The sequence below is a fragment of the Astatotilapia calliptera genome, chromosome 2, assembly GCF_964374335.1.
Source record: "Astatotilapia calliptera chromosome 2, fAstCal68.1, whole genome shotgun sequence".
Lineage (NCBI taxonomy): Eukaryota > Metazoa > Chordata > Actinopteri > Cichliformes > Cichlidae > Astatotilapia > Astatotilapia calliptera.
Genome location: NC_137423.1, coordinates 2821277 through 2843333, shown reverse-complemented (window position 1 = coordinate 2843333; position 22057 = coordinate 2821277). Strand labels below are relative to the sequence as shown.

Sequence of the window (22057 nt, the reverse complement as noted above, 5' to 3'; positions counted from 1 at the left end):
GGACAAAAACAGATAGCAGAGGATGGTTTCGATCCATCGACCTCTGGGTTATGGGCCCAGCACGCTTCCGCTGCGCCACTCTGCTGCAGCTGAAGACAGTTGACTGTTACGTGTATTCGTTTTTTTAAAAAAGCATAAAAAAGGACTAGGTTTAATTTCCGAGTTCAGACTCCGCTTCAGGTCCCAAAGTCAAACACACACTGCGGCATCACTGAGAGTTAAAAACTGTCTAAATTCTTTCATTTTTAATAAAATGATCAGTGTGGCTGATCTTTTTATTTAATGACCATTCGAGCTCGAATGCACATTGGATGTGCTTTTGGCAGACTGAAAGCGCGGTTCGGGGCATTGTGGACATTAATCTAAATGCCCCCGCGCGATGCTTGGGTTTGTTTAGCTAAACGGCCCTAAACTGTTTCCCATTCATTCTCTATGGTAGCGCTAAAGCACTACGGGTGTGATATATTTTTGGCCACTACGGTCTTCCGGCGCTGTTGCGAGTTTGAGATGCGGCGGCACTTTGAAAAAATCTCCTCTTTTACGTTTCGGGAGAGAAAACAAGTAACTCAACTCTCGCAACACATCCCAACGCTCCTCATTCATTGATCAAAGGTAAGAAACGTCGTTTGAAATAAGAATAAACAAACAGAATACATTTACAGCTGTATATTACAGGTAATAGGCGTGTTGCGATTGCATTTACGAAGCATCCATGGCTTAGTTAAATAAATTGCGTGTTTCATTGACGTGTTTTACTGTTAAATAAACTTTGTAGGTTTCTGACTGCTGTGACACTGACATTACTATAATGTGGTACAATTAAATAACCGATAAGTGGCTTGTTATGAGATGACATGCTAAATGACTGAACCTGCTTAAAAAATGTATTGCTTTCATCTTGTAATGGGCAGTAATCTTATCAATGCGGAAGTCTGTCTTGATATCTCTCTAACATGAGCAATGCCCACTCGTGTATGAATAAACACGATAGCTTAAATAGATATGTTGATAATCTACCAGCAATTCTTATGTGCCATGACTGCTAAGCAGTTACCACAAATTTTGCAGATAATCATTCAACCATGAAAGGTTTTTATTTACAGACAGAACAGTTTGTTATACCTGGAGGAAAAAACAATTTTATCGCAAATGTTGTCAATGTTCTTTCAAATTGTGTCTCTTTATTGTTCTCCTGCATCCTGCTGTCTAAACCAAGCAGCAAGATTATAACCTGGAATGTCTTTGTTTCTGTTTGGAATCAATTTTGTTTAATATAATTGTTTATTTTTTCACTGCATGTCAAGATGCACAAAGGTTTGTTGCGCCATATCCAGGGAAAATCTCTGTGGCGTTCCGCAAGAGGCCACTTGGATACCTCGTCAAAAGAAGCTCGACGGATTAAAAATGACCCCAAGCTTCAGGACAAGTCTGCACCTGTGAGGGAAGACGATGCTCTGACTGTCATCTATCAGAGAGGAGGCGATGCCTCCAACATGAAGGAAGTGCAGGGAGAGTACATCCTGCAGTTTGGAAAATATAAAGGGAAATCTTTCCGGTGGCTTCTGGAGAATGATGTCGGGTACACCATGTACCTGATCAAAGATCTCCAGAAGGAAGAGGCTGCAGGGACCTCTGTGGAAGAAGGGCATGGCAAGGAGAGCTTGCATTCATTTGTACAGTATACCCTCAGCTTTGCAGAGATAAAAGCTCTTCTGGACTATGAGGCCAGCAGAGTGAGTGTTGCTGCAGAAGCCTCTGAGGATGATCAGCTGGTTGGCTTTGGCTCATGAGCCAAGAGCACCTGGAAGGAGATTTGGGACGGCAGAGGTGACGGCTATGCAGACCTTATCATGAGGAAGAGCTGCAGTCAAGGAACACGGATGCATAAGCTGCAGCAGTCTGCGCCTGCTTCCACAAATGCTCCAACTAAACCCCTGGGTAAGTTGTTTTAATAATATTTTAATAACAGTGTTGATGTGAAATATAAGTTCATTATATATTTATCTAATTGTTGCCCGCATCATAGGGATGGATGAGGATAAAGACCTGGAGGACGCAATGCTGAGCATGTCACCTGTAAAACTACACGTGCAGAGCTGTAAGTACTGCGTTATTACTAAATGTCAGAAGCGATAATTGCTAAGTCTGTTTCTGTCTCATATGTCCCTGTCCTCTGTCTCTGTATAACTAGTCACTGTGCCAGCAGCAGCAGGGTCCACACCCAGAGGAGCTTCAGGAGCAAACACAGGTTTTCAAATGAAAGGTTTCAGAACTGGAGTACAATTGTTTTACATAATAATAATGGATTGGATTTATATAGCGCTTTTCAAGGCACCCAAAGCACTTTACAATGCCACTATTCACTCACTCTCAACACTGGTGGAGGCAGCTACAGGTGTAGCCACAGCTGCCCTGGGGCAGACTGACAGAAGCGAGGCTGCCATATCACGCCATCGGCCCCTCTGGCCAACACCAGTAGGCGGTAGGGTAAAGTGTCTTGCCCAAAGACACAACGACCAGGACAGAGAGCCTGGGGATCGAACCGGCAACCTTCCGGTTACAGATACGCTTCCCAACCCCCTGAGCCATGGTCACCCATAATTGCTCTCCAAAGCTGAGCCTGAACTTTTATATATTGTCTTGTTCTTGTTTTGTGTGTTCTGGCCACGTTCTGGCGATGTTCCGCTAATAGTATAGTTGTATGCTGGTGTTAATAGGAAAATTGTACTTAGTAGTCAGTATAATCTTTTAATGATATAAGTTTGCATATGGTAGAATGCTGCATGTAATTATTTGTGTGTAGAAGTATATAGTTGGTGGCATATTGAAAGAATGTCTCATCCTAGGAGGTCTGTAACATTCTAGGGTGTTCACCCCCACATCCTAGGATCATGGGAGAGGTCGTACCTTGTCTTATTGTTTTACGGTAGGATTAACGTAGCTATGTCAGTTTTAGTCTAAGTGCTTTTTGGTTTGATGAACTGCTGGACTTCGAGACCAGCAGGTTTAGGGAAGTTGTTTATGGGGCCACACTCTGACCACACACACACACACACACACACACACACACACACACACACACACACACACACACACACACACACACACACCTCCACATTCCAATGTAAGGAACAAACGCTCACTGAAGTATAAATAAAGACCGGGGCAGTTTCTCAGCGCGAGTCTCTCAGTCTGGAGGCTGCCCTTGCTAGCAAGAAGTTCTGTGTGTTTCTCTTCTCTGAGTCTTTACTGAAGAAGTGTTTTAGAATATATTTCTTAACAGCTGGCATTATGCTAACTGTCCTGAGGACTCAACCACAAAGGGTGAGTATGTGTTCTTGTTCTCTATGAATGTGTTAAAAACAAGTAGCAGTAGTTACTAACACCTGAATGCATGTTGTTCACTGACTTATACCGCTCCTCCTGCTTCGATGAGAAGAGGTTAAAATGATTTGGTTTGGCATCTCGGTTGCATATAAATAAATTACATTTGTTCTGCAATGAGAAACAGGAGAAGTAAGAGTATGGATGTGTGAGTTCCTACTAACAGCAACACTCACATACAGTGTAAATTATGAAGCTGCTGACACGTTTTCTTGTTGTAGTTCCATCTGCTGCACTGTCCATACCACCGTCCAGTACAACTGCAGAACCTCAGGCATCATCAGCCGATGGTACAAAACAACTATAATGTTTTTCATATAATTAAATGTTCTGTTTATTGTGTCTAGAGTAAAAAAATGTTTCCATTACTCTTTTCGATTACTATACCTGTAGGTGCAGCCTCAAGTGTGAAGAGGAAGTCACCTGCGCCCCTCCCACAGGAGCTGGCATTTCTACTTAAGGAGACCACAGGTCAGTGAAACAGAAAGGTCTGAGTCAAATCCTGGTCCCTCTCTATTTTCATTTACAGTTGATGTTCAGTTAAACGTCTGCTTAAAGCATAGATCATTAATGATAGCATATTATTCACGCTCAGGTTACATTTTGTCATCTTGCTCATAATTTGCACAAATGAATTACAGAATGACTGCATTCATTTGTTTCAGGACCGAGTACAGATGCTGCTTCCACATCTGTGTGCAAAGTGCTGACTTTTGAAGACAGCAGTGAAGATGGTGAGCGTATACTGCATGTCTTTTATTTTTTTCTGTGTATTCCAACAGTAACAATATAAGAGTAGCACTGTTTTGTCAAATATTTACGTTTCAATCCCAGATCCTTCAGCTCAGCCAGCTGTTCCAGTTCCAGTGGCTGGTTATGAGTATGACCTCAGCAGCTGGAATTGTTCTACTCACCAGCAGCTGTGGATGAAGACTGAGCTTCAGGACCTTGGACTGTGGCCTGGGTCTCGACCAGTGCGTCACGCAGGGAACGCGACTTCACTCTGGCGTCTCCCTCCACAGCCTGAGCTCATAGATACAGTGGCTGACCTACCATCGCCAAATTTCTTCCAGCTCCACCCCTTCTTCAGCCTTCTTCTCCAACCTGAGAGTGTTAGTGCTATCATGGTCAGGTTAAGAAACAATTATATCTTGCCATGTCTCCATGATTGCTTTGGTTCACAAGTGGTCTCTGCTGGTGTGGGCAGGCCACGAGTAATTGTTGGCACCAGTGGTCAGTATTACATCCTGTCCTCACGACTCTGCTGCAGGGCTTGTCGCAGGAACTGGTTTGCTGACAATCCACGATGGCTGGAGAAACTGCCCAAAAGGTTTACCAACCTTCTCCCTGCTTTTCTTACATATAAAAAGGCCATCTGCAAGTCTGTTATGGATAAGCTCAGGAGGACTGGGAAATCTCCAGCAGATATTGCAAAACAATTAAATGAACTCATGCACCTCAAGTACGAGCGAGCTCACCTGGCGTACCTCCATGCCACAGAATCGGTCTGGGATTCTGAGGCAGGAGCCCATGGACAGAGGACCATTGGGAAGTTCCTGAGGAAGGAAAATAAGCCACAGGAGTTCAGGTCTTATGAAGACCCACATGCCTGGTGTGGTGTTTCTGTGTCCAGCCATTACCTGACTGACTGCCTGCTCGACGAATTCCGACGTCAACATCCAGTCATATCCAAACTCCTCCAGGCCACATCTTCAGGTCTGACCACACCAGGAAGGTGGCACGAAAAGTCACGCTGGCATCTGGGGTCATGTCCAGTTATTACATAATGAATGAAAACTGGCTGAGTGTTTCGTGGGTCATGGTTCAGTCTGAGACAGAAAGGTCTCAGACTGAACCATGTACCAGGGAATGGCCAAAAGGTACAGTGATGCAGGAGTGGAAAAGGCCGGCTACCACTGGTACCAGTGGACCCGTTCCACTGCCTGAGGCGAGTGGAGTGAACCTCTGAGCATCATCCTCTGTTCAGCACTTTCTGCCAGCTTCTCTCTGCTGCATTCTCAGTGGTTGATCAGGCGGACCTGAAGAGGCTCCAGGATGCTTATAAGTTTTGTGGCATCCATCCTGCTAATCCCACAAAGCAACACATATGGGAGCACTGCAGGATCCAAATACCACAACCCACTGAGCTGCTGAACAGAGCGGAAAAGATCCTGAATCATTTTCACCTGGCCACAGACCCCAACAATGTCCCACTCTTCAAGCCATCCATGCTGAAGACGTGGTGCATTCAGAGAGTCCACATTCTGCGTGGCTGCCTCAGTGACCCTGAACTCTCAGAGGGTGTAATGTTTAGGTACGGTGGGACTCTTCAGCTTAACCATGTCCCTGGTGAAGGTGCCAAGGTCCCCATCTGGATTCCTGTCCGAGGCACTTCACAGCAGGAGGGTTATCATTTCCACCAGGCCCAGTGGATTACCGGGACTCATGTATCCAATGAACTATTCCAAGTCCAGGGCATGACAGGGGTGGCACGATGGAACTACCAAAGACTGGTGGACCTTAAGCATCCAGGTGTCATTCTCCCTTCTGTTTTTGATCCAGCTCTAGTGGTGGAGTTGAATGCAGCCTCCAGAAGAGTGACTGATCAGGAGAAGTACCCTGCACTTCACCTCTCTGACAGAGACACTGGAGAGCGATTTGGGCTTGAACACAGAGAGCCAGGCTGCCGTCCAGTCCCTCTGAACTGGGACAAACACAAAACCCTGAGAAAAGATGAACCGGCTGCCCTTCAGCCCCCATCCTCTGTTCCAAAACCTGTGGCTGCCCAACTTCAGGTTCCAGCAGCAGGACCCTCCTCCAGCCTGGCACCGCTAGGTGTGGCATCCCCCACACCAGCACCACCTGTCACCCACCCTTTCTCTGGTGCACTTTTAAAGCAGGAGTTAGCATCAGAAGACACCCAGCAACCTACAACAGTCATGGGTAAGTTAACATAGTGGTATTGTCAAACAATTCCGTGTACTTACTATTATTATTATTAATGTATACGTTATTATTATTAGTTCATTACATGATATATGAGTAACTATTATTAATGTTTCCCAGAAATCTCTGAAGCTCTACCTCTGCCGATGCGGGCCTCACCAAGGAGTGCTCGCACTGGACCTATAAAGACAGGTGGACGGGTTTTTGTGCTGGACCACACATGCTGGACACGACCCATGAAAGAGGCAATAGATGATCTGTTGCAAAAGTACCATGGGAAGAAGGACATCCTGAAGCTTGTGGATCAAGATTATGCAGACATGGTCCATCACTCGGCTACAGATCCCAACAGCCTGCTGCGTCCCACATCCAAGGTGCACATATCCTGGTAGTTGAAGCACTTGGCTAAGCTTCTCAACACCAGTTCATCTTTGAACATAAGCCCAGAAAAACTACTGGAGACTCAGCAGCTGTGGCACTCTTTAACTGAAGGCAGTGAAACAACTAGTGTCCCTGTAATCACCATAGAGCCTGCCGCGTTTAACCCACCTCCTCCTGCCCCGTCTACACCACTGACACAAGTCTCAACAGAGAAGATTGTGGACGGCATCTTAGAAAGGCAACAGCAGCAGCAGCCACAGCAGCAGCCTGAGGGGAAAAAGGGCAGACAAAGACTTGTCTTGCCTGTGGACAGCCCAAGTCTCAATGTGAGACAGATGGATCCACCGTCGATTATTTTTACCAGAGAGGGCCTGTGCGCTATTTCTACAGTTCCCACAAGGTGCATCAAACTTATGCTGCTGAGGGAATCACTAACCCTAAAATGACCTTTGAGGAATTTGCCCAGACAGACTTTTTCCAAAGGGAACTGGATGCTACCAGGAAGAGGTCAGAGGAAAGGATGGAGAAAAAGAGGAAAAGGCCAGAAACCCAACAAACAGGCCGCCTCTGCAGGTTCTGCCACATGGACCTGAAACAGGGCCCAAATAGCTCACATGTTCACACAGGCTTCCCTGGAGTGGCAGGGAAATATATCTACTGCCCTTCAAAAGTGCACTCTCTGCCCGGGCACAAGGGCTTGGCCAAGGGGATGACCTGGAAGGAGTTTCAGGAGTCTCCTTTTTATGAGGCAGAGAGACAAAGATGGGTGGAAGAAAAGAGGAAATAGGGGAGAAACTGTTGATATTGTACATAATATAGTTTTGTTCTAGTTTTGTAATGTTTATTTTGTTTATATAAATAAAAACTGATTGTAAATATAAAAATGTGAATAAATTGTGTTCTTTAAAAATAGCAGCACAGCTCTCTTCTTTATAACCTCTTAGAGTTCACCTGTATGTTTATATACCTGTGTGTGCTCACCATCAGGTAATCAGTTTTAAGAAGCTGTGAGTGCTGCCCTGAAAGCTTACATATTATTTCTAAATCACTTCATGTAATGATAACAAGCCATCCTTTCTCTAGTGGGGTCTCACAGCTTTTATCTTTATAATCTTTCTGGTTGATTTATATCATTAGAAACATGACTGCTGTCTTGTATCTGTGTGACTGTACAGCCTATTTCAGACATGACAACCAGACAGTGTCTGAAGTTATCTTTAATGCATGAAACACAGCTGGAGATAGTCCAGACACTTTCTCACTGATATTTTTGGTTTAGGTATTGTTGCTTTCTGGCTTGAAGCTTATCTACAAAAGCAGTTCAATAAGGAGAGATCATGTGGAAAAACCGAACATGATTTATTGAGATACAGAAATCAATGTAACTGTTAGGAAGTTAGACTCCAATGACCCATCATAGCAGAAGAAATCTCAGCAGTGACAGGATTTTACACAAGCCACACCCCAGAGTCAAAATGCTGGTAGTGATGAAGATGGAGGCTGGGACAGGGTTCTGAGTGACCACGGTGAGGAGGAGAAAGGAGAGAGGGCGGGCTGCATGGCTGTGGATCTGAAACGCAGAATGGTAGAAGCAGAAGAGCAACAGATTTAAAGCATGCAGAGTGGAGGCTGAGTTGCTCGGAGAAGATCTCTGTCTAAATAAATAAATCTGGGTAAATTCCCAGATGATTAAACATGCAACTATTTTGTTGGTAATAACTGAAATGAGTAAAGAAAATCAACAGCCTATTTATGTAAGATAAGATAATTTTATTGAAGAGGTTATATTGGTTGGGTCTGATTATTTGGAGGGGGGGGGGGGGGGTGTAAATTACAAGGAAGACCTCTTACACTTAAGTCAAAGTCAAAGTGCTGTTTTGAACAAAGGATTTGAGCTGCATAATAGCTAATAGAAAACATTTAACATGCCAACAGTTGAGCATACAGATGCAGCCCCAAAAGTTCCCAACATAAGTTATTAATTTCCCAGCATAGGTAACGATGCAGATTATTTCAAATATCATCCTCCAAAAGTGCTTGTGTGAAGAAAAATTGCCCTGCTCCCTGCAAAGGTAGGGGTGGGTAGGGTGTGCTGCTTGGCAGCTCAGTTATGGTACTGTTGGGTGGAAATGAGCCAGGTACAGCGTGTGGTGGTGGTGCACATGCATAGATGTGCCCACCATGGTGTGGTGGCAGGTTGAAAGGTTGTGGTGGTGGATGCATGACTTGTCTTAGCAGTAAAAATCCATCTGCAACTGAACTTGTCTCTCAAGAGTGACTTATAATTTACTGTGATGTTCAGAAGCTCGCCTCTCAGATGTCTCCATCATATCCAGAATTCTTTTCTTCATCTGTATGTCCACCTCTGCAACATTACGCAAATGTGTTTCAGTTGAAAGTCTTCTTTCAAGTCTGTCCTGTCTGTGGCCCTTGAGTTTTGCCTTGACAAAAGGTAGAATAAAACAATGAAAAACTAATTAACCACAATAAATGTTAAAAATAAATCAGTGGTGGAATACCAAGATTAATATTTACTTAAGTGCTACACTTAAATATTTTAGGTTAAGTGTTCTCTTTTCCTATACTTTTAACTCTACAACATTCTTGAGGTAGGGATTCAACACCAACACAGTTACACTGCAGATTCAGAGGAATATAAATCTGTCATTATGATGACTTCGTGTAGGTTAAGCTACACAGTAGTTAAAGAAATGAAGCCGAGCTGTATCATTACTAGGTCAAACCTAAAGGTGCTAAAGGCATCTATAATTGGGCTACTGAAATACAGTAGGGCATTCGTTTATACATGTATGGTAGGCTAACCTTATTTCCCCTGACAAGTCTCCCAGTCCACGTTTTCTTGTTTTGTTTTGTTTTGCTGTTTCATATTCCAGTGTGATATTGAGGAATAATTCCACCTCACTGTCTGTCACATGTACGACTCAGTTCTGCTTCTATGCGATGTCTTATCGGATTTTGTGCTTTTTTACCTAAATGTGCTATTTGGCTATACTGACTCTAGTAGGAAAGACTCGAATGCTTTTTAGTTCTCAAGTAAGAAGCCAAACTTTTTATATTTGTTGTTATTGTTCTTAAGAAATAAAGTTGGAAGTAAAAAAAAGTTCCACCGTCTTTGTTGATGCTTTCCCGCCCTGGCTTCAAGACTTCCGATTGGCCAACATTTCTGCAAGGTTAGGATTATATCGCCACCTGTTGCTTTGGCGTGCTCATTACAGCGTTTGCCTTTGTTTTTGTTTTGTTGGAGGGGGGGGTTACGCGTGGACTGAGATATTTTTCTCAAAACTTCACGTGTGGACGGGATTTTTTTAAAACGGAAACGGAAAATCTCTGTTTTCAAAAATACCCGTGTACGTGTGGACGTAGCCTAAACAGTAGAGATGTTTGTAGCTTTACGTTAGCTGGACTGACCGGAAGCAGGGTCCATGCGTCACGACTAACCGGATAGAGTTTTGAATCGGTTTAGTCCTGCACGTGCTGGCAAAAGGGAAGGCAAGAGAAACGATCTCCTGGCCGCATAAGGAAATCTATTTAAATATCCGTGATATCCAGTCATCATGAACTCTGAGTACGAGGATAGCTCCGCGTTATCCCCCGTGGAATCTGGGGACGAGGAGGAAGAGGTATCGGAGGCAGAAACAGAGCAGCTGGGGTCCAGTTCCGACTCGGATGAAGATGAAAGCGAAGAGAAAATTGATGAAGCAGCAGCGGCCGGAGATGAAAACGGAGAGAAAATTGATGAAGCAGCATGGACGTCAAAAAATGGAAAAATATCTTGGTCTCCCACAAACGCTGAGACGTTCCGCTACATCCCAGCAGCCACTGGTCTGACCCCGGGACCTACACGCTATGCCACTCTCCGAATCGTTGACCCCATATCCAGCTTCGCGCTGTTTCTAACGGATGAGATCGTGAAGCATATTGTGTCCATGACAAACCTGCATGGGAATCGCAAAATTCCCGGCTGGCGAGATATAGACGCAGAGGAGTTTCGGGCTTATGTGGGGCTGCTCGTTTTGTCCGGTGTTTACAGGTCAAAACACGAATCAACGAAGAGCCTCTGGAGTGAAAAATGGGGACGGAGCATTTTCCGGGCTACGATGTCACAGAAAAGGTTTCAGAACATCAGCAGAGCACTGCGGTTCGATGATAAGCTATCCCGCCCCCAACGCCATGTTGACAAGATGGCTCCCTTCCGCAAAGTCTGGAATATGTGGACGCACCGCCTGGAGATGCTGTTCAGCCCAGACAGAGATCTCTGTGTGGATGAACAACTCGTCGCGTTCAAAGGCAGGTGTAGCTTCAGGCAGTACATGCCAAAGAAGCCGGCCAAATATGGTATCAAGATTTGGGCAGCCTGTGATGTCAAAACATCCTACGCATGGAGACTGCAGGTGTACACGGGCAAAGCAGCTCCAGATCGTGTTGAAGTCAACCAGGGGATGAGGGTGGTCCTGGACATGACAGAGGGGCTCCAGGGACACGTCGTCACCTGTGATAATTTTTTCACTTCCTGTGCACTGGCAGATGAGCTACTCAAGAGGAAAATGGCCCTGGTTGGCACAATTCGCCAAAACAAGCCTGAGCTTCCACCTCATTTGCTCCAGGCAAAAAAGAGAGAGATCTTCTCCTCCATCTTCGCTTTTACAAACACCCACACACTTGTGTCTTACATCCCCCGACGGGGCAAGAATGTGCTGCTACTAAGCACAAAACACCGCCGCCCAGACGTGAGCAAAGAAGGGAAGAGAAAGCCTGTAATAATCGAAGATTACAACAAATGCAAAGGAGGTGTCGACAACCTTGATAAGGTAGGTGTCATTACGAACCAGTTATGCATATATTTATTCATTCTTGCTCATATTCATGTCTAATATATATGTATGTTTTATGCTTCTTTTTTTGTTAGGTTGTTGGCACCTACTCCTGCAGGAGGAAAACAAATTACTGGCCACTGGCCCTCTTCCACAACGTCCTTGATGTTTCACTTTACAATGCCTACGTCCTGTGGACATCAATCGAGTCATCCTGGCAGAAGCAGAAAGGACACAGACGGAGGGTCTTCATTGAAGAAGTGGGAGAAATGCTGGTGAACCCACACATAGCAAAGAGAGAGCGCCTTCCTCGCTCATCAGCCGCTGCAGCAGTAGTCACAAATCTGACTGCAGCGGCTTCATGGACCGCTCCCATCATTCAATGTAAGAGCAGGAGGCAGTGCGAACTTTGCAAAGAAAAAAGGAGAAGAGTTGTCAACGCCTGCTGCAAATGTGAGAAGCATACATGCAAGGACCACAGTGTGTCCATTTGTAACGACTGTGCCGTCTGAGCAGGACTCTCACACCCAGACACATACTACCTCTCTCCCTGTCTGTCTCTCTCCCCATCCCCAACAACATAAATGTTCATGTTTATCTTTCTAAAATAAATGTTTTTCTAGTTCAAACTGAGCTTGTAATTTTATTTACGTTAGCAAGGTAATAAACATTTAGTGTGGAAAAAGTGAAAAACATCATATACCATTATAGGTTATGATTATTACATTTACTGTGCCCCTGCAAAAAAAATAATGATGAATCAAAATCAACCTTGGTGCCAATCTAAAGGCCTAATTATAATAGCAGTGAAATCTTTCTCGAAATGTATTTTATGGAAAAAATTTTATTTTTTAAAAATAAAGGTTAAAAAATGCCAAACACGCAACGGAGAAGCAAGACAGTCATAAGAGTTAGTTGTCAATACCGGCCACCAGAAGCTGTTTTTGATACGGGCAGTTGCCCGGGGCGGCATCGTGGTGAGGGGCGGCATCACCGGCACCGGCAAAAAAAAATGCTCGCACTCATGCTGCCCCGACGTCATGCCAGCGCATAGCGGGGATGTCACAGGCACCGATCGGTTTTCTATCGCCCATTTGCTGGGAGTAAGGGCGCCCTCCGTTTGCGAGGTGCGCCTGCTGCTTGCGGCTCAGGGAGGAGAGGGCGGGGCGGCGGGGGAGTCTCTGACCGGCTGGGGCAGCGTCTAATAACCAACTCGCAAAATAAAAGAAAATAAATACAAACACGAAAACACCAGACATTATAATACAGACTTATAATTTGCACCGATGTCTTTTTCGAAATTCTATACCCGAAAAGTGAGCGCGAGAGCCCTCGGTGCGCATGCTCGCTGCTGAAGTCAAAGTAAACTTTATTGTCATCTCCGCTACATGCAGTCCAGGATATAGAGAGACGAGACGACGAGGCTCCAGTTACAGCAGTGCAAGTAAACCAACAGTATATATAAGAGGAGTAAGAAAATAAATATACACTTTAGGACTCGGGGTAAAGGATCAATAACAATTTAAAATTTATATTTATTTGATGATTTAAAGTCTCACACACAACCCGTCGAAAGGGGAGGAAGACCTGCTGCTTCCAAGTAGAGCACATTTCATTCATAATGTTGTAAATCCAAGCCCATTATGTATTCATGATTTGAATCCTGGGTTGTGTGAAATCCCAGGAATAAACAAAGTGAATCTGTGAACTAAGGTGTAGGTCTGTTAGATCATGTTGTGGTGATCCTCGAGTTGGGGGATGATTGTTCATACTGGAGTGCAAAATTAAAACCAAGATGGACAAGAAAAGTTCAAAGCCATCAGGTGCTCAGTTTAGAAAAAAGAGAAAAGAAGACGAAGAGAAACGAGCAACAGATGCAGGTAAGCAGACGTGTGATTGGATGATGGCAGGTCATCCTGAAACAATCAGAATCAGAATACTTTATTAATCCCTAAGGAAATAATGTGGGTTACAGTTGCTCCAAGAAGAAATGGTAAAAATAGCAACAGTAACAGACTAAACTCCAAACATTATGTTACAGATTTTAATATTAATTAGTCATTGTCAGTTGTTGATTTGTCCTGTTCTCATTGTATGACAAATTATGATGGCTGTTTGGTATTCGTTTGAATACCATGCATACTCTCTCTCTCTTCATATGTGTGTGTGTGTTTCTCTGGTGAAATGGTATGGTTCCGACAACAGTTTTGTGTTAATGTACAATCCTTAATATGTTTTGTGTGTGTGTGTGTGTGTGTGTGTGTGTGTGTGTGTGTGTGTGTGTGTGTGGTGGTGGTGGGGGTTCTGGGAGGAGGAGTTGGCCGTTCAATTGGGGTCTGTAGCGTGGGGCCTCCCTGCTGCTGCCGAGTCGGGGCGGTCTGCTTCTCTCCACCCCAGGGAAAAGGGTAACACTACCTCGGTCTGGGTGCAGTTTCCCCTCCAGGGGCAAAGGTACCTAGACCTGGGGTATAGAGTATGCTTGGGGAGTGTGATTGTGTGTACAGTGTCTATTTTTGTCTGTCTCCACATGTTGAGTAAGTGCATATGAGAACATGAGGGTGGGAGTGGATGTTTGTGTCTGTGTGTGCCTGTTTGTCTATGTCAATATGTCAGGTTGGGTATCAGACGCCACCTCTCTGGGGACATCTCAGGCCCTCCAAGGTATGGAGGCCTATCTCCCCCCACCACTCCCCCTGCCAGTGGCAGATGCCCTCAGACATCGGTGCATTGGTGGTTCTTAGTGTCCAGGGATGGGCGTTCAGGTATGCACCGGCTCAGTCCTAATGGCTGCTTGCCGGGGCGTGGAGCCTGGGGCTCCCTTTGGGGCCCGGTCCACTCTGGCACAGCTGGCTGCCGGCAGAGCTCACGGGCGCGTCACTGCAACTCCCTCTGGCTTCTGCTCCGCGGCTGCTGAGTGACCCCTCATCTGGGGCTCTCCTCAGCTCTTTCTGAGAGAGTGGCACGGTTGCCCCTCTGTTGGTCTTCCTTGGTCTCTTGTGCTCCGAGGGACTCTGGATGTCTGGAACCTGAAACTCCTCCATACCTGCTTCATGCCCTGGAGGACGGGGCTATGGCTCCCCACACCCTCTAGCAGATCATCACAGGTGCTCACTGACACAAACTACACCTTTTTTGGCTGCTAACTCAAAACACACTGTGCACTGTCGATCTTATGTGCTGCACAATAATATTCAATATTTAGTATTTACTGTTATATTTACATAGATCATTGCAATGATGTTGTTTATTATATTGCTCTCTTGTTGTTCTCTTTTTTGTTTCTCAACAGGTGATCCAGGTGATTGATATTTGTATTTTTTGTCTGTTTGTTTGTTTTTGTTTTTTGCCTTTGTTCCTCTTCCCTGCTGTTTTTCTTTCCCTACCTCTCTTTCTTTCCCCCAGTCATGTTTGTCCCGTGTGTAGCAAGTGAAAATAAAATAAACAATAAAGACAAAGGTCAATCGAATGGACCAATACAGTAATGATCAATTTGGTAAAGTAAATCCGTTGGGCATCTTTCTTGGCCTTTAGACAATAATTCTGATGGCAAAAGAACAAAAAGGAAAAAGAAAAAAAAAGAAAAACTCATGCCCTGTATAAACTGGAAGTATTTGTAATGACCAATGTGGTGCAACTGCTGTGGTTCCAAAGAAAAGGCCAGTTGTCTTGCCTTTGGTTTCCATGACCACTGATGTCAGAAACTTTTCAAATTGTATCATTTATTTAGAGTTTATTATTTGATTTTCTGGTTTCAGGTATTAGTGAAGACAGTATACATCATGGTTATTTTGTGATGTATGACAAAATAACCCATTACAGTCTAAATGGACAGTAAAGCAGCGTATGCTTTCAGCTTGATCTTCAGGTTGCTGCTATATAACTGTAGCAAGTCATACAATCACTTGATCAATTTCTCAGGAAGATCCCTCTCTGGCTCACAGCCAATGGGTGAGTATTGATCAAGTGTGCAAACCATTCCTCCCTCAAAGTGGTTTATGCAGTTGATTAATGGTGTCAATTTGGGTTAAAATGGCATTAAATGCCTTTTGTTTTTACTTTAATCAATGCATAAAATCTTGGTCTCGTCTCGACTTTGTCTTGGTCTTGACTCGGTCTGTCTTGGTATTGTCTTGGTCCTGGTTTAGGCGGTCTTGACTACAAGTCTACCTTATAGTAACATATATTTTTTAAACCTGGCAACGAGGCTTTATAAATAACAACGTGGCCCAACACGTTCGCACACCCAAAGCGTAACATTTTACGCTAGGTGACAAATCGTCACCATATTACGTTTTCGGCTACCCACCACGTGCCTAAATGACGACCTCGGAAAAAACAGGAAATATGAGAACCGTCTGGACTGAATCTACACATGTTCGCTCTTTTTCTTCAAATCGCTTAGAAACACGCTATTTAACATCATTAAAGTCCTGGTTACGGTCAGGAATAAGGTTATGGTCAGGGCTAGGGATAAGGTTAGGTTTAGGGCTGGAATACAGGGCTGGAACGTCTATTACCGCGGGAGCGTCATTGCACTGGATTCCAGCCATAACCCGCCGCGTACCATAAGAACGCCGAAGGTCTCCTTTCGCGTTCCTCAGGAACGCCGCGGGACGTGACAAAAAGGTCGACATGTTACGCCTCGGGAGTGAGAACGGGCTGCGTGGCCCCCACATGTGACAAATAGCCATAGACTAAGCAATAGGTATATCATTGCTCAACGTCCTCCATTGTTGTGGTGTTCACAACAAATGACATCACAGGACTTTTGGCCAGTTCGTGGACGAGTTGAAAATTCCGACTTCAACTGGAAAACACTACATGATTTAAAGGAGACAGAATTTAGAAAGAAAAGATGGGCAAGAGTACTTCAATTAGATCTTCTGAATGTTGGTTTTCATTTAATATCGATTAAGTGCCCATGGCTGATGTCACGATGACTACGTCCATCGTTTATATACAGTCTGTAATCACTTGCCTACAGATGAGAACTTGTAACAAGGATTAAGTAAGTAAGTAAGTAAAACTTTATTTATATAGCACCTTTCAAGATAAAAATCACAAAGTGCTTCACAGAAGCTAAAACCTAAAAATAAAAATCAACTAAAAGCAAGTTTAAAAAGATGGGTTTTTAGCTGTTTTTTAAAAGCGACCACTGAGTCCACAGATCTCAGGCTCAAAGGGAGAGAGTTCCACAATCTGGGGGCCACAGTTCCAAAAGCTTTGTCGCCTTTTGTTTTCAGCCTCGTGTGCTGGACAGCAAGCAAGCCCTGGTCACATGACCTCAGGGACCTGCTGGGAATGTATGGATGCAAAAGTTCACTTATATATGTTGGTGCTTGTCCATGCAGGGCCCTGAAAGTCAAGGTCAAAACCTTAAACTGGATCCTGAATTTAACGGGGAGCCAGTGCAGCTGAATCAGCAGGGGTGTGACATGGGAAAACTTGGAGGACTTGGTCAGAAGCTTTGCAGCAGCATTCTGAACAACTTGCAGACGATCCAAAGAGGCTTTACATAAACAAGTAAACAAAGAATTACAGTAGTCCAGACGAGATGAAACAAATACATGAATGACAATTTCTAATTCGGAGCGCGATACAATGGGACTCAGCTTAGCAATGTTTCTCAAATGATAAAAACAGGAGCGAACCAAAGATTTTACATGGGCATCCAAAGTCAGAGCTGAGTCAATACTAACACCAAGGCTCCTGATAGATGGTTTTGCAAATGTAGCAAGTGGACCCAAGTTTTCCATAACACTAGGTAGTTAGTTAATTAAATAGTGCTGTTTCAAAGTGACCATCCAAATGATCCTAATGACCTGCACATCAGGGTTGGTATCCAGTGAGGTCGAAGTAAAACATGTCCCAAGTACTACAGAAGGCATTTTTTACATAGCTGCTGCAGTGGACCTGATCAGAGGCCCACTGATAAGACCTGCCACTAGCTGTCAATCACCATATAGCATAAACCGTTTTGTGTTGTCGTTGAACCTTGAAGTCCAGCCAAGACACCCTGAGGAACTGGATGTGTAACAATGGTACACATATTTTCGATATTTTCGCCATCAATCACGACCAGTCTCTCCCTGGTCATTGGATGTGCTTTTGGCAGACTGAAAACATGGTTTGGAGTATTGTGGACATTAATCTGAATGACCTTCCCCTTATCATTTATGCCAGATTTGTCCTCCACAACTACTGTGAGGCTAACAGGGACATGATAGATTACAGTCACTGAAGTAATTCAGCAGGAAAAGGACAACCACCCAGACACACAGACTTACTACAGAGCTGATTGCATGACATCAGAAAGGAGGAGGGTCAGGAGAGTCCTTACTAAATTCCCCATCGATAAAAAAGGGTTTCTGTTCTATTGAAGGACTGTGTCATATCTACAGAAATTGTAAGTCAGGATATGTGACACTTTACAATCTATGCACTGTGATCCTGAACATGCATCGGTGTAACTTTGTGCTGAACATTGGGGGGGGGGGGGGGTTAAGATCTCTGTCTAAATAAATAAATCTGGGTAAATTCCCAGATGATTAAACATGCAACTATTTTGCTGGTAATAACTGAAACGAGTAAAGAAAATCAACAGCCTATTTATGTAAGATAAGATAATTTTATTGAAGGGGTTATATTGGTTGGGTCTGATTATTTGGAGGGGTGGGTAGGGTGTGCTGCTTGGCAGCTCAGTTATGGTACTGTTGGGTGGAAATGAGCCAGGTACAGCGTGTGGTGGTGGTGCACATGCATAGATGTGCCCACCATGGTGTGGTGGCAGGTTGAAAGGTTGTGGTGGTGGATGCATGACTTGTCTTAGCAGTAAAAATCCATCTGCAACTGAACTTGTCTCTCAAGAGTGACTTATAATTTACTGTGATGTTCAGAAGCTCGCCTCTCAGATGTCTCCATCATATCCAGAATTCTTTTCTTCATCTGTATGTCCACCTCTGCAACATTACGCAAATGTGTTTCAGTTGAAAGTCTTCTTTCAAGTCTGTCCTGTCTGTGGCCCTTGAGTTTTGCCTTGACAAAAGGTAGAATAAAACAATGAAAAACTAATTAACCACAATAAATGTTAAAAATAAATCAGTGGTGGAATACCAAGATTAATATTTACTTAAGTGCTACACTTAAATATTTTAGGTTAAGTGTTCTCTTTTCCTATACTTTTAACTCTACAACATTCTTGAGGTAGGGATTCAACACCAACACAGTTACACTGCAGATTCAGAGGAATATAAATCTGTCATTATGATGACTTCGTGTAGGTTAAGCTACACAGTAGTTAAAGAAATGAAGCCGAGCTGTATCATTACTAGGTCAAACCTAAAGGTGCTAAAGGCATCTATAATTGGGCTACTGAAATACAGTAGGGCATTCGTTTATACATGTATGGTAGGCTAACCTTATTTCCCCTGACAAGTCTCCCAGTCCACGTTTTCTTGTTTTGTTTTTTTTGCTGTTTCATATTCCAGTGTGATATTGAGGAATAATTCCACCTCACTGTCTGTCACATGTACGACTCAGTTCTGCTTCTATGCGATGTCTTATCGGATTTTGTGCTTTTTTACCTAAATGTGCTATTTGGCTATACTGACTCTAGTAGGAAAGACTCGAATGCTTTTTAGTTCTCAAGTAAGAAGCCAAACTTTTTATATTTGTTGTTATTGTTCTTAAGAAATAAAGTTGGAAGTAAAAAAAAGTTCCACCGTCTTTGTTGATGCTTTCCCGCCCTGGCTTCAAGACTTCCGATTGGCCAACATTTCTGCAAGGTTAGGATTATATCGCCACCTGTTGCTTTGGCGTGCTCATTACAGCGTTTGCCTTTGTTTTTGTTTTGTTGGAGGGGGGGTTACGCGTGGACTGAGATATTTTTCTCAAAACTTCACGTGTGGACGGGATTTTTTTAAAACGGAAACGGAAAATCTCTGTTTTCAAAAATACCCGTGTACGTGTGGACGTAGCCTAAACAGTAGAGATGTTTGTAGCTTTACGTTAGCTGGACTGACCGGAAGCAGGGTCCATGCGTCACGACTAACCGGATAGAGTTTTGAATCGGTTTAGTCCTGCACGTGCTGGCAAAAGGGAAGGCAAGAGAAACGATCTCCTGGCCGCATAAGGAAATCTATTTAAATATCCGTGATATCCAGTCATCATGAACTCTGAGTACGAGGATAGCTCCGCGTTATCCCCCGTGGAATCTGGGGACGAGGAGGAAGAGGTATCGGAGGCAGAAACAGAGCAGCTGGGGTCCAGTTCCGACTCGGATGAAGATGAAAGCGAAGAGAAAATTGATGAAACAGCAGCGGCCGGAGATGAAAACGGAGAGAAAATTGATGAAGCAGCATGGACGTCAAAAAATGGAAAAATATCTTGGTCTCCCACAAACGCTGAGACGTTCCGCTACATCCCAGCAGCCACTGGTCTGACCCCGGGACCTACACGCTATGCCACTCTCCGAATCGTTGACCCCATATCCAGCTTCGCGCTGTTTCTAACGGATGAGATCGTGAAGCATATTGTGTCCATGACAAACCTGCATGGGAATCGCAAAATTCCCGGCTGGCGAGATATAGACGCAGAGGAGTTTCGGGCTTATGTGGGGCTGCTCGTTTTGTCCGGTGTTTACAGGTCAAAACACGAATCAACGAAGAGCCTCTGGAGTGAAAAATGGGGACGGAGCATTTTCCGGGCTACGATGTCCGAGAAGAGGTTTCACCACATCAGCAGAGCACTGCGGTTCGATGATAAGCTATCCCGCCCCCCACGCCGTGTTGACAAGATGACTCCCTTCCGCAAAGTCTGGAATATGTGGACGCACCGCCTGGAGATGCTGTTCAGCCCAGACAGAGATCTCTGTGTGGATGAACAACTCGTCGCGTTCAAAGGCAGGTGTAGCTTCAGGCAGTACATGCCAAAGAAGCCGGCCAAATATGGTATCAAGATTTGGGCAGCCTGTGATGTCAAAACATCCTACGCATGGAGACTGCAGGTGTACACGGGCAAAGCAGCTCCAGATCGTGTTGAAGTCAACCAGGGGATGAGGGTGGTCCTGGACATGACAGAGGGGCTCCAGGGACACGTCGTCACCTGTGATAATTTTTTCACTTCCTGTGCACTGGCAGATGAGCTACTCAAGAGGAAAATGGCCCTGGTTGGCACAATTCGCCAAAACAAGCCTGAGCTTCCACCTCATTTGCTCCAGGCAAAAAAGAGAGAGATCTTCTCCTCCATCTTCGCTTTTACAAACACCCACACACTTGTGTCTTACATCCCCCGACGGGGCAAGAATGTGCTGCTACTAAGCACAAAACACCGCTGCCCAGACGTGAGCAAAGAAGGGAAGAGAAAGCCTGTAATAATCGAAGATTACAACAAATGCAAAGGAGGTGTCGACAACCTTGATATGGTAGGTGTCATTACGAACCAGTTATGCATATATTTATTCATTCTTGCTCATATTCATGTCTAATATATATGTATGTTTTATGCTTCTTTTTTTTGTTAGGTTGTTGGCACCTACTCCTGCAGGAGGAGAACAAATTACTGGCCACTGGCCCTCTTCCACAACGTCCTTGATGTTTCACTTTACAATGCCTACGTCCTGTGGACATCAATCGAGTCATCCTGGCAGAAGCGGAAAGGACACAGACGGAGGGTCTTCATTGAAGAAGTGGGAGAAATGCTGGTGAACCCACACATAGCAAAGAGAGGGCACCTTCCTCGCTCATCAGCCGCTGCAGCAGTAGTCACAAATCTGACTACTGCTGCAGCGGCTACAGGCCACTCTCCCATCATTAAATGTAAGAGCAGGAGGCAGTGCGAACTTTGCAAAGAGAAAAGGAGAAGAGTTGTCAACACCTGCTGCAAATGTGAGAAGTATACATGCAAGGACCACAGTGTGACCATTTGTAACAACTGCCCCATCTGAGCAGTAGTGATGTGCGGATCGATCCTGAAATATCAATTCCTCCGATACCAATCGTTTATGTTCTAGAATCGATTCTCATATTAAAATATCAATATTTTAGTAATTTAGGGTAAAAATATTATCATTAACAGGAACACAGAGGAAAGAAACTATATCATTCGGATTGTCTACATTCCAAGGAACTACTTCCTCTTCCGCCTTTCATAGTCATGTGCGAAATGCGGCTGTATAAATGTCTTGCTGCCCCTTGGCGCGCGCACTCACAACACTGGCTGAGCGTAATTGGAATCATGTGCGGGTGTATTTTACATCAACAAACAGCCGAGGCGTGGTTTGCGATACATGTGTCAAAAAAGGGAGGTGTTGTGGTCATACTTGCCAACCTTGAGACCTCAGAATTAGGGAGACATTCAAAAAGGGGGGGGGATAAATAAATTACAGTGTTTATTTATCGGATAAAATATGTTAAATATCACCATTCTAATGGGCCGGCCCGGAAACAGCAGGGGTCCAAATTCAGAGGCTGCTTCCACCTGAGGACCCGGCCTTCGCGGTCTAAAGAAGGCCAGGT

The 22057-nt window shown here is 44.4% G+C and overlaps 2 protein-coding genes and 2 long non-coding RNA genes across 6 annotated transcripts; 2 read left to right on the top strand and 2 right to left on the bottom strand.

Moving 5' to 3' along the window:
* The first annotated feature begins 493 nt into the window (after window positions 1–493).
* Window positions 494–5322, top strand: LOC113030066 (uncharacterized). The gene is made up of 7 exons (XM_080309070.1): window positions 494–612; window positions 1305–1938; window positions 2027–2098; window positions 3606–3674; window positions 3778–3855; window positions 4050–4118; window positions 4219–5322. Exons 2-7 carry the CDS (start codon window positions 1851–1853, stop codon window positions 5169–5171), a joined length of 1329 nt encoding a protein of 442 aa, XP_080165196.1. The 5' UTR covers window positions 494–612; window positions 1305–1850; the 3' UTR covers window positions 5172–5322.
* A 25-nt stretch (window positions 5323–5347) lies between these two features.
* LOC145419220 (uncharacterized) lies at window positions 5348–7621 on the top strand. The gene is made up of 2 exons (XM_080309086.1): window positions 5348–6327; window positions 6451–7621. The coding sequence occupies exons 1-2, from the start codon at window positions 5613–5615 to the stop codon at window positions 6720–6722; spliced, it is 987 nt and encodes a 328-aa protein (XP_080165212.1). The 5' UTR covers window positions 5348–5612; the 3' UTR covers window positions 6723–7621.
* Window positions 7622–8460: 839 nt separating this feature from the next.
* Window positions 8461–10280, bottom strand: LOC145432331 (uncharacterized). Of its 2 annotated transcripts, none has more exons than XR_013912623.1 (2): window positions 10141–10280; window positions 8461–9152 (listed from the first exon to the last, which is right to left on the bottom strand). It is a non-coding gene; the product is annotated as an uncharacterized LOC145432331 (long non-coding RNA). The 2 variants fall into 2 exon arrangements; XR_013912622.1 differs by lacking the exon at window positions 10141–10280 and adding an exon at window positions 9535–9869.
* Window positions 10281–18151: 7871 nt separating this feature from the next.
* Window positions 18152–19704, bottom strand: LOC145432332 (uncharacterized). Of its 2 annotated transcripts, none has more exons than XR_013912625.1 (2): window positions 19565–19704; window positions 18152–18578 (listed from the first exon to the last, which is right to left on the bottom strand). It is a non-coding gene; the product is annotated as an uncharacterized LOC145432332 (long non-coding RNA). The 2 variants fall into 2 exon arrangements; XR_013912626.1 differs by lacking the exon at window positions 19565–19704 and adding an exon at window positions 18961–19299.
* Between the last annotated feature and the right edge of the window lie 2353 nt (window positions 19705–22057).

Coding starts and splice junctions, on each gene's coding strand:
- LOC113030066 (XM_080309070.1), top strand. CDS start 1,851: ATGAGGAAGAGCTGCAGTCAAGGAACACGGATGCATAAGCTGCAGCAG. Junction 3,675..3,777: donor TCAGGCATCATCAGCCGATG/GTACAAAACAAC, acceptor CTATACCTGTAG/GTGCAGCCTCAAGTGTGAAG. Junction 3,856..4,049: donor TCTACTTAAGGAGACCACAG/GTCAGTGAAACA, acceptor CATTTGTTTCAG/GACCGAGTACAGATGCTGCT.
- LOC145419220 (XM_080309086.1), top strand. CDS start 5,613: ATGCTGAAGACGTGGTGCATTCAGAGAGTCCACATTCTGCGTGGCTGC. Junction 6,328..6,450: donor GCAACCTACAACAGTCATGG/GTAAGTTAACAT, acceptor AATGTTTCCCAG/AAATCTCTGAAGCTCTACCT.